The sequence below is a fragment of the Hordeum vulgare genome, chromosome 3H (genome assembly GCF_904849725.1).
Source record: "Hordeum vulgare subsp. vulgare chromosome 3H, MorexV3_pseudomolecules_assembly, whole genome shotgun sequence".
NCBI classification, from domain to species: Eukaryota; Viridiplantae; Streptophyta; class Magnoliopsida; order Poales; family Poaceae; genus Hordeum; species Hordeum vulgare.
The window spans coordinates 473,627,875-473,644,748 of record NC_058520.1 but is presented as its reverse complement, the minus strand read 5'-3'; the positions used below and the strand labels follow the sequence as shown (position 1 = coordinate 473,644,748).

General features: G+C 47.5%; 1 protein-coding gene across 1 annotated transcript; it reads right to left on the bottom strand.

Moving 5' to 3' along the window:
* Nucleotides 1-646: 646 nt before the first annotated feature.
* On the bottom strand, nucleotides 647-15,774 carry LOC123444343 (GTP-binding protein At2g22870). Its single transcript, XM_045121031.1, has 4 exons — nucleotides 15,159-15,774; nucleotides 14,302-14,371; nucleotides 12,235-12,397; nucleotides 647-1,239 (listed from the first exon to the last, which is right to left on the bottom strand). Exons 1-4 carry the CDS (start codon nucleotides 15,688-15,690, stop codon nucleotides 1,021-1,023), a joined length of 984 nt encoding a protein of 327 aa, XP_044976966.1. The 5' UTR covers nucleotides 15,691-15,774; the 3' UTR covers nucleotides 647-1,020.
* Between the last annotated feature and the right edge of the window lie 1,100 nt (nucleotides 15,775-16,874).

Genomic DNA, 16,874 nt, shown 5'->3' with positions numbered 1-16,874 from the left:
TGTCTGTCTGTCTGTACACCGCTGCTACAGCGCCAGCAGCAAGTACTCCAGTACCAACAGTATGTTTTCCAATCAACCTACGTAAACAAGCGCGTATAGGCTGTAGTACGCGCTGTTAATTCTTAAATGTACGTCCCTCCGTGGCATCAAGTGAGTTGTTTAGTGACACACAAACGCGGCCACCAGCTGTGGGAAGGAACCCGGCTGAGCTGAGCTGTTGTTTGGGACTAGAAGCAAGTATCTATACCTATCGCCTAGACGGCGCGCGGCTTTTAAAGATTTGACATTATATATAAAGATAAACAAACAAACAGGTGCTCGTACCGCTAATACAAAACTCATGACAGATAGGCCTAACAAACCAAGCATGCATGCATGCATGCATGAACATCTAAGACCCCAGGATATTAAGCCGGGCCTGCAATTATCTGACCAGTGTTATGCGTCCAGTCCAGGCAGGACCTGTACCGGCTCGACCTTTTTCTTTAATCTGCTATGGGATGAAAGGAACCAACTGTAGTAGTAGAATGGATCCCAATAATGTGGCACTTTCACCGCGTGCTGTACGCCACGGAAAAACCATTGACTAGTCAAGAGGTGCCTGCATCTCCTGCCATTTGTGTGATGCAGGGTCCAAGGGAGCAAATAACAAACAAACGTGTGGGATTCCCGATGATGATTAGCTGACACAGTTGTTTCTTTAATCTACTACATACAGGACGCCGCAATCTTATAATCAGAAAGTAACAAAGACAAAACGTTGAGATTGTCTGTACGGTTATACAAATATAGAAGAAGAAAAAAACAGGGTGGTTGATTTCAGCAGCTTGTCTGTATTCCCGGTCCGCCTGTTGTTGATTGAGTGATCATCACGTACCAGAGGGCAATCAACAGCTCAAAAGGCGAATTGGTTGGTGAAACCCTGATTGCAAAGGTGCTGATGCATCAAGCCGTAGCAGGGGTTGCCCCGCTCGCATGCAGTTTACTGTTGTTTCAGTCCTATTCTTGTTATCCCTCCTCCTAATGCTTGCGCCAATAGTTTCTGAGCTGAGACATGTGCAGAAGTATCTCGTCTCTGCCTTGGTTCGTTACGCTGCTCGTCATTATCCACGGAGGCGCCGCCTCGAAGTATTCGCGTATCAGGTTCTGGAAGCATTCTACGTTTTCTTCCGGTCTCTTGCCGCCGTTTTTCTTCTTCTTACGCTTGTCGCACTTTGTGAACACCAGGGTCATTGGGACCTGAAAAAAATAAACATTTAAATAGAGCATATGAACATTGAAACTGAACGTTATCAAGATTGGCTGTTCAGATAGCTATCAATTCACTCACATGTTTCTATTAGCAATAATGCTTATTTGATGCAGTAGTAACGGTATATCAGTAGCAACATACGGAGTACATAACAGTATAACTAACAGCCTGACATCTTCAATCAGATAAATACATATGGTAGACAATAAATAATGCATGATTGGGTTCATGCCTGTTATTACTCATACAGAAGGTCGCTCCATTATTATATCTGAAAAGAGGAATTTGTGAATGAATGCCCTCAGAGGACATATTCAATGATGCAAACATAGGTCCATATCCAAAGAGGAGTGTTTTGCACTGAATCGCGACAGAACAGAAGAGAGGATGGTTGAAACTCGCAAAAGGGAAAATAATGGTTGTGGGGTGGGGAGGCACCAATAAAGGACATAGGCGCTTACAGGAACACCACTGATCGTTATTGACTGGGTAGGACAAGCTCAGGCTTTTGTTGCAAAGGGTGGGTGAGTCAGTGGGGACACTGCAGTAGCGGTAGTACACAAGGAATGTGGAATGTGCAGGAACTAACTAATATTGTCACATATTACTTTGTTCAGATACTACCATGTTGTCGGACTTGGTCAGATAAAACGATAGGAAGAAAGAGAAACAAATGCCCTGACGAAATGAAGAAGACCGGCAACCGCTGCACCCTACAGAGATGTCCCACCGCGCTCCAAGCACACCGAAGCACCGCGTACCGAGCAACACCTTCCAGAAGGAAAGCAACGACGATGATGCTGCTGCCCGAACAAGTCCTAGGGTTTCCCCTGATACCCGAAGCACCGCGTACTGAGCAACACCTTCCAGAAGGAAAGCAACGACGATGATGCTGCTGCCCGAACAAGTCCTAGGGTTTCCCCTGATACCCGGAAGGCAGTGGGGAGGAGGGAGGAGGGAGGAGGTACACCGAAGCCCTTCAAGAAGGCAGGGCGGCGCCCGTAGGCGTCACCACATAGGTGTCGGACAAGCCGATATGCATTTCTCCCTACCCAAAAATCCCCGCCACGACAAATTTCCCCCTCGTCGCCCCTCCTCTGGCAACACTGGGGAACCCCCACTAGTGCTGCCGCGTTTACCTTCCTCCTAATTCCCAATCTCGCTGCCATTAAAGGAGGTCGCATGCGAACGCTGCGTGCGCTCCGGGGAAGGTGGCGGCGGGGTGCTTCTGTCGCATCTCGCGACCGCATCGCTAGGGGAGGTCGGGAGGGGCAGAGCCGTCGTGTGGATTTGGGGGTCCGTCCTCAAGGCGGGGCGGCGGCGGCTGCCTCGTCGGTGCAGTGGTGGTGGCTCGGGGGACGACGGCCTTTGCGTGGTGGTGCTGCTCTAGGGCGGAGGGGTGCTCAGCTTGCCTCGGTCGGCTGGCTCGCATCCATCCGGATCTGGCTTTCGATGGTGCGCCGGCCGACAGGTGGTTGGCGCTCGCGGCTACGAGCGTCGGTCGACAGAGCTGGCTCCTCTGCTTCGCTGGGTGTGTGGTGGTGGCGCAATGCCAATGGGCTGTGGAACTAGCCACGGGCGGGCCGGTCCCATGCGTCGGCGCCTCTGCATCGACGACGCGCGGCTCTGGTGGCGGAGGTTTGCGGTGGTGTCATGGTGCTCCACTTTCAGCTATTGACTTCCGCCCTTTATCTTCTGCAGGTTTGATTTACTGCTCAAATGCAGGTGAAAATCTTGCAACGACATTATCAATGTCAGCGGCAACGACGTCCACGGACGCCGATTTCCTTCCTGGAGGTACCGTTGTGGATTTTGTTACAGCCAATCTTCCGGTCTCAGGCTCCGGGTGAAAACCTTAATTGGACGTGGTCCACTCCGGTGGTGGTGATGTCCTGACATCACTTGCTCATTGGAGTCGCCATCTTTGGAGTCTTGTTGGCAGTTGTAGGAGTGGCTGGTTGTTGGTGGAGTTGGGCTTTGTGGTGTCGTCGATGGAGGTGTGTGGGGTTGGTGGTGGTGCCGGTGGGTGAGGGGCGGTTCGGAGTTAGTGCCTTTGACGCTTGTGTATATAGTGAAGCAATCCGGGTGTAGACTGGCTCCTTGATGCCCCTCGGCTTCGTCAGGGGTGCCGCTATTGTGATGTTGCCTCAGGTGCGTGTGACTCTTGATCTGGGTATGGACTCGGTCACGCATTGCCCTTCGGCTGCACCAATAGCCTTGAGGCATGATGTATGGTCTCGGTTGATTGGAGCTCTTCGTCTACAATGGTGGTGTTCCCGTGCGCTGGAGCCGCCAGTGGTCTACAGGCGAGCGTTTTGTGTAGCATGGGCTACAAGGCCTCGGTGTTGTGCAGCGGTGCGGCTCGCCTACAAGTGGTGGAAGTCGGAGCGACGGCTCCGGACCCGAGGGTGTGTGTTTTGGTGCGGTTGTAGCCTTGTGTCGTGTGGTCGACGAGGCTTTCTCGCTTGTGCGGTTTTTTGGCCTAGTTTTCCTTATAAACTGGCCCGTCGTGTTTTTGGTTTTTGATCTGGTTTTCCTTATAAACTGGATCATTTCCTTTTTGAAATATATTCAGGTGAGGAGTCTTTCCCCCGTGACCGTTTCCAAAAAAATCCCCGCCAACCCGGACGATTCCAAGTGTTAGGAATATGCAACTTGTATTCCCATGAGGCCATAGGCCGATATATATACATGTACAGGTTTGGACTATATGCAGAAAACCCCTTATACAATGGGATAAATACGAAAGGGTACATGGCTATATTATATATACTCTAACACCCCCCCCCCTCAAACTCATGGTGGATGAACAACACTAAGTTTGGAGATATAGAAGCCATGTTGCGCTCTAGTCTCGGCCTTCATCAGGAAATCCGTCAACTGTAACTCGGAAGGCACATACTGAAGAGCAATAACCTGATTCTGCAAACCAGCACGCACATAAAAAGCATCAACACCAATGTGCTTGGTGAGCTCATGCTTCATAGGATCACGCACAATGCTGATAGCACCTATATTGTCAGATAAGAGCAGAGTAGGTGTAGTGACAGAAACACAAAAATCCTGAAGTAACCACCGCAACCAAGTCACCTCTGCCGTCAAAAGAGCCATCGCTCGCAACTCAGCCTCTGCACTCGAACGTGAAACTGCGGTCTTCTTCGTCTTCCAGGCAATGAGAGAACCACCAAGAAAAACACAGTAAGCAGAAAGTGAACGACGATCTGAAGGACCACTAACCCACGTAGCATCTGAATAGGCCTGAAGCTGTAAAGAACTAGAGCTTGGAAAGAATAGACGATGAGAGATCACGCCCCGAAGATATCGGAGAACACGAAGGAGGTGACTATAGTGAAGCGAGGTGGGAGCGGAGACAAACTGCCTCAGAATATGAACCGGATAAGAGATATCCGAACGAGTGACAGCTAGATAGACAAGACTGCCAACAAGATAACGATAACGCGTCGTGTCAGGTAGGGGGTCACCATCAGTATCACGAAGGTGAACATTGAGCTCCATGGGAGTCTCAACAATGCGCTCGTCAGTAAGAGCAGCACGAGCAAGAAGATCCTGGATATACTTTTCCTGGGATATAAAAAAGCCATCAGAGGTAGAAGAGACTTCAATCCCAAGAAAGTAACGAAGAGGTCCAAGATCAGACATAAGAAACTACTCACTAAGACGGGCCTTTACAAAGGCAATATACTCGGGGTCATCACCAGTAATGATCATGTCATCAACATAGAGAAGAAGAAGAGTCCGACCAAGAGGAGAAAGGTGGACAAATAATGCTGGATCATGAGCACTGGCTGAAAAACCAGCAACAGTGACCACAGAGGCAAATCGCTCAAACCAGGCGCGGGGGGCTTGCTTAAGGCCAAAGAGAGAGCGACGAAGACGACATACCATGCCATCAGGAACAGAATATCCAGGTGGTGGCTGCATGTACACCTCCTCACGCAGCTCACCATTAAGAAAGGCATTCTTAACATCAAGCTGAGATACAGACCAGTGGCGTGCAGAGGCCACGGCAAGAAGTGTACGAATAGTGGTCATATGGGCCACAGGAGCAAAAGTCTCGTCGTAATCACGACCATGCTCCTGCTGAAAGCCACGAGCCACAAGACGAGCTTTATAACGCTCAAGAGAACCATCAGAGCGAGTCTTAACCTTGTAGACCCACTTACAAGTAATGGGACGGACACCGGGGGGAAGGGAAACAAGATCCCATGTACCAGTGCGTTCAAGAGGAGCAATCTCCTCTGCCATCGCAAACTGCCATTCAGGATGAACAACAACCTGACGATAGGAAGTCGGCTCAAGAACAGCAGCACCAGCGGTGTGAAATCCAAGGCGATCAACAGGCGGACGAGGGCGAGAACGCAAGGCATAGGGAGGCTGAGATGAGGATGACAACACATCCGCAGAGGCATCCACATGACGTGAACGACGGGTGTAACACTGAGGAAAAGATGGAACAATGCAAGGAGGGATCGCCAAGGTAGAATCGGGGGGTGAAGACGAAGAAGTGACCGGAGATGAAGGTGCAGAATCCGGTGACATGCTAGGGGAGGAAACCGTGGGAGATGGTGGTGGCAGATCGGCAAGAGGTGGAGAAGCAGAGGTAGTAGAACGAATAGACAACGGCTCGATGGGGGTGAGAGGTGTATCAGGAAAAGTGAGGAAAGATATATCCTCCACTAAAAAGGTCGAGGAAGATGGGCGTGGGTACAAGGGACGAGACTCATCAAAAGTCACATCCCGAGAGATACGCATCCAATGACCGATAGGATCCCAACAACGATAGCCCTTATGCTCATCACTATAGCCTAAGAAGACACACTCAACAGACTGAGCGTCAGTTTGGTGCGTTCGCGAGCAAGAAGAACATAGCAAACACAACCAAACAAGCGAAGCATCAAATAATCAGGAGAACAATCAAAAAGACGCTCGAAAGGAACACCACCCTGTAGAGCAGCGGAAGGTTGTAGATTGATGAGATAGGTGGAGGTGGAGACGGCCTCAGCCCAAAAATGAGGCGGGAGAGAGGCAGCCATCATCATTGCACGAGCCGTCTCAAGAAGATGACGATGCTTTCGCTCAGCCACGCCATTCTGAGCATGAGCACCAGGACAAGAGAACTGAGAAAGAGTCCCTTGCTCAGCAAGAACAGCCCGCAACATTTTAGAAATATACTCGCCAGCGGAGTCAGCACCAAACACACGAATGGGCGAAGAGAACTGAGTGTGAACCATGGCAGCAAAACATTTATAAATAGACAACACCTCACTACGAGAAGTCATGAAATAAAGCCATGTGTAACGAGAGAAATCATCTATGAAAATAATATAGTATTTATGACCCCCTTTCGAAGCGAAGGGAGCCGGACCCCATACATCAGAATGGACTAAATCAAAAGGATGCTTAGACACTGACTTACTATGCGAATATGGTAACTGAATCTGCTTGCCAAGACGACAACCCTGACATTTTAAAGAGACATCTCCTGAGACAGACACCAGAAGACCTCGACGAACTAAAGACGACAAACGAGAACCACAAAGATGACCTAGTTGATGATACCACTGCTGGAAGGAACCAGCAGCAGAGGAACTGGCGATAGTGGTGGCAGCGGAAGGAACATGAAGCCAGTCTAACTCCCAAAGACCCTGAGAATCACGTCGGCGAGGGCCAGCCCCAGCCAGAGTGTGCGTGCGACGGTCCTGGACAGAACAAGAGTCAACGTCAAGGATGACACGACAACCAGAATCAGTAAGTTGGCCAGCAGAAAACAGATTCATGGTAAGTCAAGGAACATGAGCAACATCAGGGACAGAATAAGGAGTGGTAAGATGGCCTCTACTAACGACAGAAAGAGGAGTACCATCAGCAGTGAGGACATGAACAGGAGAATCAAGCGATCGAAGAGAGGACAGAGTGGAAGAATGAGAAGACATATGAAAAGAAGCTCCAGAGTCCAGAACCCATGGGGATGTACCTGACTGTGTAGAAGGTGGTTGCTCAGTGCGAGAAGCATCAGTCACAAAACCAGCAATACCCGTCGAGGGAGAATCTGAAGCAGCGAGCAGACGCTTAAGTCTCAGAATATCCTGCTCAGTCAAAGCGGTGGCTGAAGATGTCGAGGTAGTAGACGAAGTCCCTGAAGATGATGATCGCGCCTGACGCAAGTGTTTCTTTTTCCGGTAGCACTGAGACTCAACATGACCATCCAGGTGGCAATAGCCGCAATGTGGACGGGGGCGGCCCGAGCCGCCAGGAGGAGTGGACAAGAGCGGCGGAGCACTCGAGCGAGACGAAGCCGGTGCAGCATGTGGCGTAGCAAGGGCTCTAGCAGCGAGCACAGAGGGAATCTCTAGTAAACCAGCACCACGCAAGCGAGTCTCCTCAGCACGAATCTCAGAAAATGCCTTCATGAGAGAAATACGGCCACGAGCAAACAACTGAGCATGCCGGGGCTCAAAGTCCTTACAAAGCCGAGACAAAAACTCGTAGACACGATGAAACTCCAAATTGGCCTGTACAGCCTGGCAACATGGGCAAGTACGACAACCAGCACTGCGGAGAGAATCAAGCTGGCGTCAGATAGCAGAACTTTGTGCATAGAAAGCATCAACAGTGGAGTCATCCTGCTGAAGAGCATGCTCCTGACGAACCACAGAGAGGTATAAGGCATCACCAGAGGGCTCATAACGCTGACGAAGACGGGTCCACATCTCAAAGACAGTAGGAAGACCCAGAAACTCAGAGGCAAACTGGGGCAGAACAACTAGCAGTGAGAACAGCTGCAGCACGAGCATCATCATCAAGCCACTGGGTGTAAACAGACAAAGCACCATGATACGCCTGAAGAGCCTCCTCATAAATCAAAACCTGCTCATCATAAGTACGAACAGCGGCCTCATCAGCAAGCTTAGTTGCATCCTTCGCAGCCTGATTAGCATCCACAGGACGAACCGGTGGCGTCGGCGGAGTGGGGGCCACAGGAGGGACCGGACGTGGCGGACAACGGACCTCGCCAGAAAGAACACCCCATAGACGGATGCCACGCATGTGAATGCGCATGAAGCCAATGAACTCGGTGTAGTTAGTGCCATCAAAAATCACCGGACAATGAGGAACAACAATGTAATCTGATGCAGCAGACATTCTTTTCTCTTTTTTTTGGTCAACAGAGAGGCACGAGATCTAGTGATAGGAGACCAGACCACGAGATCCTTCTTGACGGTTGGCTGGGCGACAGGATCCGACCTGAGAGAGAAGAAGGCGCACCAGCAGAGAAGAAGGCGCACCACCCGCTCCGATCTGGAAGTGCAGAGGGCGGCGCGGTGCGGGAAGCGTCAAGACGAGGAGGAGCCTGACGCAGCCGGCGGGAGTAGATCCGCCGCGGCCAAGGTGGAGGGTGACGGACCGGCGGGATCTGGCTTTCTGGAGGCTTCGAGCGGGGCCTGCGGGAGCGGCAGGAGGACTCGGCGGCGGGCGGCGCCGACGGAGTAGGAGGACTTGGCGACGGGCGGCGCCGGCGGAGTAGGCGAGCTCGATGACGACCTCGGCGACCAGCAGGAGGACTCGAGCAGAACAGCGGACGGCTGGAGATCGAGACGTGATTCGATCGGAAGCAGGAGATCGAGGCGGAGGCTTCGATCGGGAGAGACGGATCAATCGCACGAGTTACAGCGTGCAAAAAATTGACCTAGCTCTAATACCATGTTAGGAATATGCAACTTGTATTCCCATGAGGCCATAGGCCGATATATATACATGTACAGGTTTGGACTATATGCAGAAAACCCCTTATACAATGGGATAAATATGAAGGGGTACATGGCTATATTATATATACTCTAACACCAAGTGCTCCACCAAACCAGCGACCCACCAACATGCGCCACCACGCTCTTGGAACCCACGTTATCGCCAAACTGAGACCATCGACACAAGGCCTAGAGGAAGGAAGAGGGAACCACGTACCAAGGGGCACCAGCAACGCAACCGAGCGGGAGGGGACTACCTCCACCGCCGACGCGGTAGCCGACCATACGCCGCAACCGGGACAAACCAGGCCCCCACTAGCCCAGATGGGCCTGCGAAGTCCCCCCACAACGCTGCAAACATCGATTGCCAATGCCGTCGCCGCCTGGAGACCGCCGCCACCCCACCTCCACCTCCAGGGAGCCTTGTCGTCGTGCAAAGAGCCGCCGGTCCGCCCGAATCAAGATGGGTGCCAGATCTAGGCCTAGCGGGCAGTCCGGCACCGCCAGCCGAGCACCCGCACCACCCCGTCACCCCAGAGCCAACGGCCGAGCCTCCACGCCTAAGATACCCGAGTCCCACGAGACCGCCGCCATTAGGAGCCACGGTGCCCCCTACGCGCGCACGGGGAAGGACCAGCCCGCCGCCGACAGCACCACATGGGCAAGGGCTTGACGGACCACACCGGCAACAGGGGAGGAGGATGGGGAGGGGGGCTGGAGGGCTAGGGTCCGCCCCTTGTCCACGGGGAGGGGGAGCGTGGGAACAAAGTGATAATGCAAATTCAACAAAACGCATCAATTTTAGACAAATATACAGATATTGCTTTCATGCTCCTTTTATTCGGGCACTTTGTCTGATATATTGCCTCCCAACTAAATTACTACACTCCTTGAAGCGTATTCATTTCAACCGAAGATTTAACTCTATTCCTTTACTCTCCACACGTGCTTTCAACAACATCCTATAGAATTTAGAGTGAACTCCCCTAATCGGTGCTTTTCATGTTTCCTTTTTTGCGGAAAGTGCTTTTCATGTTTCTTTTTTTGTCAGGAAGTGTTTTTCATGTTACAGTAACTAATTTCTTCAGATCATTATCTGCAGGTTTGAATTGTGCATTTAAACTGTCGTGTCTTCATGAGATTTTTGTGTCCAACGAACACTTATTTATGTATGTGCTACATTTATTGTAGCCACAGAAGACTTCACACCCGACAGTTTTATCTGTGGCCTTCATAGAAGGCTTGATGCCATGTGCTCTGTTATCGTTCACGGTATTTTCGGATGGTGGCCCAAACTAAACAGATGATTTGTTTTAAAATTTGTCCCTGTTATATTGCCTACAGTGAAGGGCAAAGCAAGAATAAGGAAAAGTAGCTTGAGGATCACCTATGATGCCATGATGTTGCTGAAATCACATGTTGAGGGCACATAAATAATGCTCAAATGAATTGCCACGGGACAAGCACGAAATGATATTTGAAGTTGTAGCAGTTTAACCAAGAACTAAAGCATTGCCATATTTGCTAAATAGCCAAAACAACAATAAACAGTTCAAAACAAAACACATCTAAAGGAGAAACATAAAAGGCTCAAACAAAGTGGCTAAACAAAAAACATGAAGATAACGCTCCTACATTTTCGTAGAATGGATGTGGTTCGTTTTGTTATGATTATACCTGGCCATGGGATACCCGGCCCGGCCAGCCCGGCCCGAAAAAGCCCGACCCAACCCGGGCCGACCTTACCCATGGGCCCAGCATGGGCCTGAGATTTGGGCCCGACAGCCAAGCCGGGCCGGGCTTGGGCCTGGCATTTTGGCAATTTAGGGAAGGGCTTGGGCCCGACGGGATTTTCCTCTCATGGACGGGGCCTGGGCCTCAAATTCAGACCCGACGGTCGGGTCGGGCTCGGGCCTGGGTTTTTTGCCACGGGCTTTGTCAGGCCCGGCCCAAAGCCCGGCCCGAGGTATGGCCAAGTATAGTTATGATACACCCCCACATTTTTTGTTAGCAGATTTATTGTTAAGAAGAGAATGGACAGCCCAACCTCTCGAGGGTGTAGTTATGAGGTGCTGGAGGGTATAACTTCAGTGGCTTTCGTACTGTGGTGCAGGAAGAGGTAGAGGGTAAGGATCCGTCGAATTTTGACCTTGTATATTGATTGATTGAAACTCCCTAATGCAAGGTACATCCTGTTCTATAGGAGTACAAGACCAAGTCCATAATTAACAAGAGCCGGAAACAATACCCTAAACTAATACGGTTGTTAGGTGCATCTCCTACTATGGCATAACTCCTAGTGAGTACTGATAGATCTATAAGATGCATCTCCTGATCATATTTGAATTGGGACAGATAAGATTCCATTTACTTGAAGATCAGGTCATGGGATCAATGTGCATATGTGCGGCCCGACATAGGGCAAGAGGAAAAGGCAAGACAGGGAACACCCCTCCCCTCGTAGGTCACGATAAGGGGTGTCCCTCATTCTCTCTTCTGAGCTCTCCACATGAACGATGCTACTTCCATTTGTTTTCATTCCAATCCCTATATTCTACTCATTGGTTGTCTTCACATCCACCCATGGATACCAAAATTTAATGTCTAGTCCTTGTTGAATTTGAACTTTGATCCTTCTTACTAAGACATTTGTTTCTTTCAGCAAATCTATAATAAGGCCATACTAACTCTTTTATGAATACTTCGAACTTTGCAAAGATTATTCATGATAAATGAATAACCATCGAGCATGCCGAACAGCACTAGTGTCGTGAGTGTACTTTAACTAATCTCAAGAAGCCTACTGTTATATCAGATGTCCCTGAAGAGACAGAAGCCTACCGTTTCAAATACACAAGATTAAAATGCCTAAAATAACCCCTGATTCATGGTAGTAAAGTAAGATAAATAATTTTGAAACCTGATAAGTCGCTAACAAATTCCTAATTATTGATACTGCAAAGTTTGACATGATACATGCCTTTTGCCTCAGACTACATAGGGAAAATATATATTATTGACTGCTTAAAGAATAACAAAACGAAAAACTTAATGTCTGCAGTAACATCTTTTAGACGGGTATATAGACCGGCTAATTTCATGTAACATGGTGGACTCTCATCATTGGTAGTTCAATATGCAAAAGGTGTAGATGGTTAACTAGTTCAAGATCTTTCAATATGAAGATTTAGTTGTTTGGGAAGGGTGGCTTACCTTATTTTGCCCAAGCCAACTAGCATAGTCAAGATCAATCTTCTTAGCAGGAATACTTGCATCTATAAGGAGAAAAACTGACACCAAATTATCCCTGCTGAGGAAGTAATTTCTAGTAAATTCATCCCAATCTTTACGAGCTACTTGTGGTGCTGAAGCATATCTGTTCAAATGAATATTTTAGTTAAAACCAGAAGATGGAGAATATTTCAAAAAATATAACAGCTCCAACCAGTTGAGTTTTATTTTCTAATGTCATGGATCCTTTCCTCATTTGCTATATGTCCAAATAAGCACGTATATTTCGATTTTTATTAGCCTACATAAAGCAACTTTAAAGAAGACACGAGTCCAGAAAGTGTTTTTGACATATACAATATATCAGTGTGTAACTCAAAATAATAAAGATATTGATATGCACAGTTACAGTCCATACTAGATGGTGTGAACACTCTTCTAAATTCCCAAATATCAAATATATTCCTAAATTATTGGCACCAATTTGATCAACATAATTATGTTTATGTACAATGTCTATAAATACAGGTTAAAGAAACCTGCTTTTCACCAAAAAAGTAACCTTGATTTAATCAAATCATTTCATGTTCTTACAGATATTACCTATGCACCACAGAACTTATCCACTAATGAATTATTTGTAGGTAGACAATAAATTAAAGGGAAAATCTACTTAGTAGACGACGCACGCCTGTCTTCCGGTGCGGCGGCTAGGGCGCGCGTTGGATCGGATAAGAACGGATAGGATCAAAATTATTCTTTGAAGCGGGCTGCGACGAGAGACTATACTCTATAGTACAATGTAGGCTACAGACCTACAGTGGCTACAATGGAGTAGGCACTACAATGCCTGTCGAGCGCACACATGCGCTTGGCAGGCTGGTACAGGATTCTTCTTTTTGACAAGCCCTGTTAAACAACTTGTAATCTAGGTTGAAAAAGATTTAACCTGGCAACTAAGTATACTGTTCCAACTTTTGACAACACGGACCTCTACGGTTTTGGCAACTAGGTATTGTTTAAATTGGCAACTTAATATTTAATAGTCGGACGACTAATTAAGCTATTCTGGTCAAAAACAATTAATTAAGTTTTATTTCTAATTGCGTACATCTAATTTGGCGACTAAATATATTTAAACTTTTGGCAACTAAACATTTTGTAATCTCGTGATTTAAATGTTTTTAAATTGGAAACTTAAGTTTTGTAATCTAACAACTAATTGATTTGTAATTTGGCTACTAAGTAGTGGTAATCTGACAACTAAACATGTTAATTTTTGGCAACTAAACACCTTGTAATCTCGTGACTAAGAATGTGTTTAAACTAGAAACTCAATATCTGTAATCTGGCAAGTACATCAATGCATGCCCTGTCAGATGACTTATTTTTATCTACGACATCCATGCATGTGGCCACTTTTGGTGGCGCAGGTGCTAAAATGCAATTAGCAGACGTGGTGGCAGCCGCCGCACCGGAAGACATAGGTGCGGCGCCGCTGTGTAGTCGCGTCCTAAATAAAAAATAGGCACCCAGTAGGGCATTAACTTAAAGGAGGTCAATAATTATGCTTATGTACATTGTCTATAACTACAGGTTAAAGAACCCTGCTTTTCACCAAAAAAGTAACCTTGATTTAATCAAATCATTTCCTGTTCTTACAGATATTACCTATGCACCATAGAACTTATCCACTAATGAATATTTGTAGGTAGACAAGAAATTAAAAATAGGCACACAGGAGGGCATTAACTTAAAGGAGGTCGGTATGTTAAAAAGGGTAAGTAAATTCACAATTTAAGAGTACAGTTAAGCTACTCTATCCATTTCAAGAATATCAATATTTGCAGGTAATGTGTAAGCTTTAATTCCAATGGATCTGTAACATCAAAATTGGGCACGGAGAATTAGGAAGATATATGTTAAGTTTCATGGCAACAAAACAGGCTTGAAGTTCAATGGTCAAACATTTTAATACGTTCGTCTGCATGGTAATAACATTTTTCAGAAAATACGGAAACTGAAAGTGGGCTAAGAGCAGTAGCATACCCGTAACCAGGCAAGTCAACAAGGTACCAACTGTCATTTATTTTGAAATGATTGATACACTGGGTCTTGCCTGCAATGATGAAAACAATTAAGAAAATTAATGAAATTGGGATGGAGAGTTGGTTTCGTAATATTGAAGTTCTGCTGTAGTATATATGCTACTCCCTCCGTTCCTAAATATAAGTCTTTTAAGAGATTCCATTAGGGGACTACATACGGATGTATATAGACATACTTTAAAGTATATATTCACTCATTTTGCTTCGTATGTAGCCCTCTAGTGAAATCTCAAAAAAGAATTATATTTAGGAACGGAGGGAGTATATCATGTAAAAGGCCCAGGAACAAACAGCTGGAAAAAGGTCTGTTATTAGTTCCTGGACATATTTCTACATTATATGTTGACGCTACACCACACAATTCCATGTGCTTGCAGCAACTTTATTATTATTATTGAAGACAAAAGATCTTAAACAGTTTGGCAAAAGATAAATGATGCAGAACTAGACAGCACAGTTTCATGCTCTTTCTACTCTCTTTTCCATTTGGGCCAACAGATAAGCTCTTAAAAGATAAACATAAAACATGTGGCCAACGAAATATAATGTGCATACGCATTTTCAGAGCCAGACACTAAAACCCAGAATCAAGCCAATCATATCCCCTAAAAGGTGCCTCCTATGAACACATTTGTGCACTCAAATCCGAGAGTAGCAAAGCCATCGTATCAACTAGGTAATCGTCTCCTAGCAAGCAGGAACAGAGGCCCCATCTTATTATCCACTAAACCCTAAACCCGAACGGCATTACAGTTGCAGCATATAATGAGGCAACAAAAAACATGAAGCGCGACCTACCAGGCTTCTTGGAGGTGAGCGCCAGGCGCTTGCGGCGGACGAGCGAGTTGAGCAACGACGACTTGCCGACGTTGGAGCGACCGACGAGCGCAAATTCGGGCAGACCATCCCTGGGGCAGTCATCCGGTCGCACGCTGCTCTTTATGAAATCCGCGTTAACCACCTGCGCATCGCCCCGCGCGTACGTGCCCAACACGATGTTGGAGCCCTTGAGGACCCGCGCGGTCACGACCTCCTCGTCCCCCGGGGTCACGCTCGCCCCCGGTGGCAGGAAGAGCCGGTCGAGGGGGAGCTTTACCTGCACCTCCTGCGGCTCCTGGGGCTCCTGGGGCTCTTCGGCATCGAAGTGGTCAGCAGATTCTTCGGCGTCGGAGTGGTCTGCAGATTGGGGGGCCGCGAGCTGAGAGAGCGCAGCGCAGCGAGGCAGGAAGGGACGGCGAGGTGGGAAGCGGGAGGGGCGGATGAGGAGTTTCGAGGCGGGGCTGGAGGGGAGGGAGAGGAGGCGCGGGAGGATGCGGTGGCAGAGGAGCATCGCCGCCGGCGGCGGTCAGGGGGTTGGATTTTGGAGGCCGCGGAAGTGTGCGGCGTGGTTGGGGGCGCACGGAGTGGAGTGGAAAGGCTCGGGGGACTGGATTGGGTGGGACCGGAAGGGCTACCATAAGAGTAAAAAAAAAGTAAAAAAAATGCATCAAAGTTTTTTTTAGTAACACAGTATGTACACATTTTCTATGAATACAGAAAAGCTTTCCCTACATCTATGACCAGCTTCAAAAGACTAATCCAGCAGATTTTAAGATCGTCGAAGTCGTCATGCGCACTTCGTGTCGACAAGCATGTCATATTATTGAAAGATTGAAAAAATAATATTGAAAAGTACTCCCTCCGTTCGAAAATACTTGTGATAAGAATGGATGTGTTTAGGATCCGTATGTGCATTTTCAAACATATAGGACCCAACTAACACACCTTGTATAGTTCTAGGGCTTCTAATAAAATTTCCTCTTTCAGAAAATCTAAAATTATGCATGTTCGTGTGTTATTCTTGTCAAACAAACGGTCACACACAGGAGGTCGATGACAGTGGTGCTAAAGGATGCAATGATGTGCTGAACAATATAGGATGGGAAGGAGGAGGAGGAGAATGGTGACAATTTGAAGGAGGATGAGCACAACGAAAATTATACAAGGAATGGCATGAGAGGGAGGTACTCGGTCACTCCAAAAGATTGAAGAACAACTAGTCACATCCCAGTTCTTTCCTTTGATATAATGGTCTCGGTCAAGAGTTTGTAAGAATTTTAAATGGCCCATAAAGGAAACTAGGAGCGAGGGATTTGTTTTGAAGTAAATATTTCCCTAAGGGATTATGAGACAGAAGTTGGATAGGATCACACATGTTCTCAAATTACACACCCTCGTAGCTCCTTCGCTATCATCCTCCACAATCATGTTGTGCGTAATCACATAAGTTATCATCACCTCCGACAAGGTATCTGGATTCTTCATTTTGCATGAGTTTGGAGCACTCCAAATGACCCTCTCCACATCCTTTCTAGCCCCCTCTTGTTTTTTAACCAAAGTGGGCTCTTTTCTGACCAATTGGCTCATAGATGGTCTTGACAAAGGTCATGCGTGGAGGATAGATACCATCATGTAGATAGTAACTCATGTTGTATTCATGAACATTGATGGAATAATTGCACAAAGGAGCTTGTC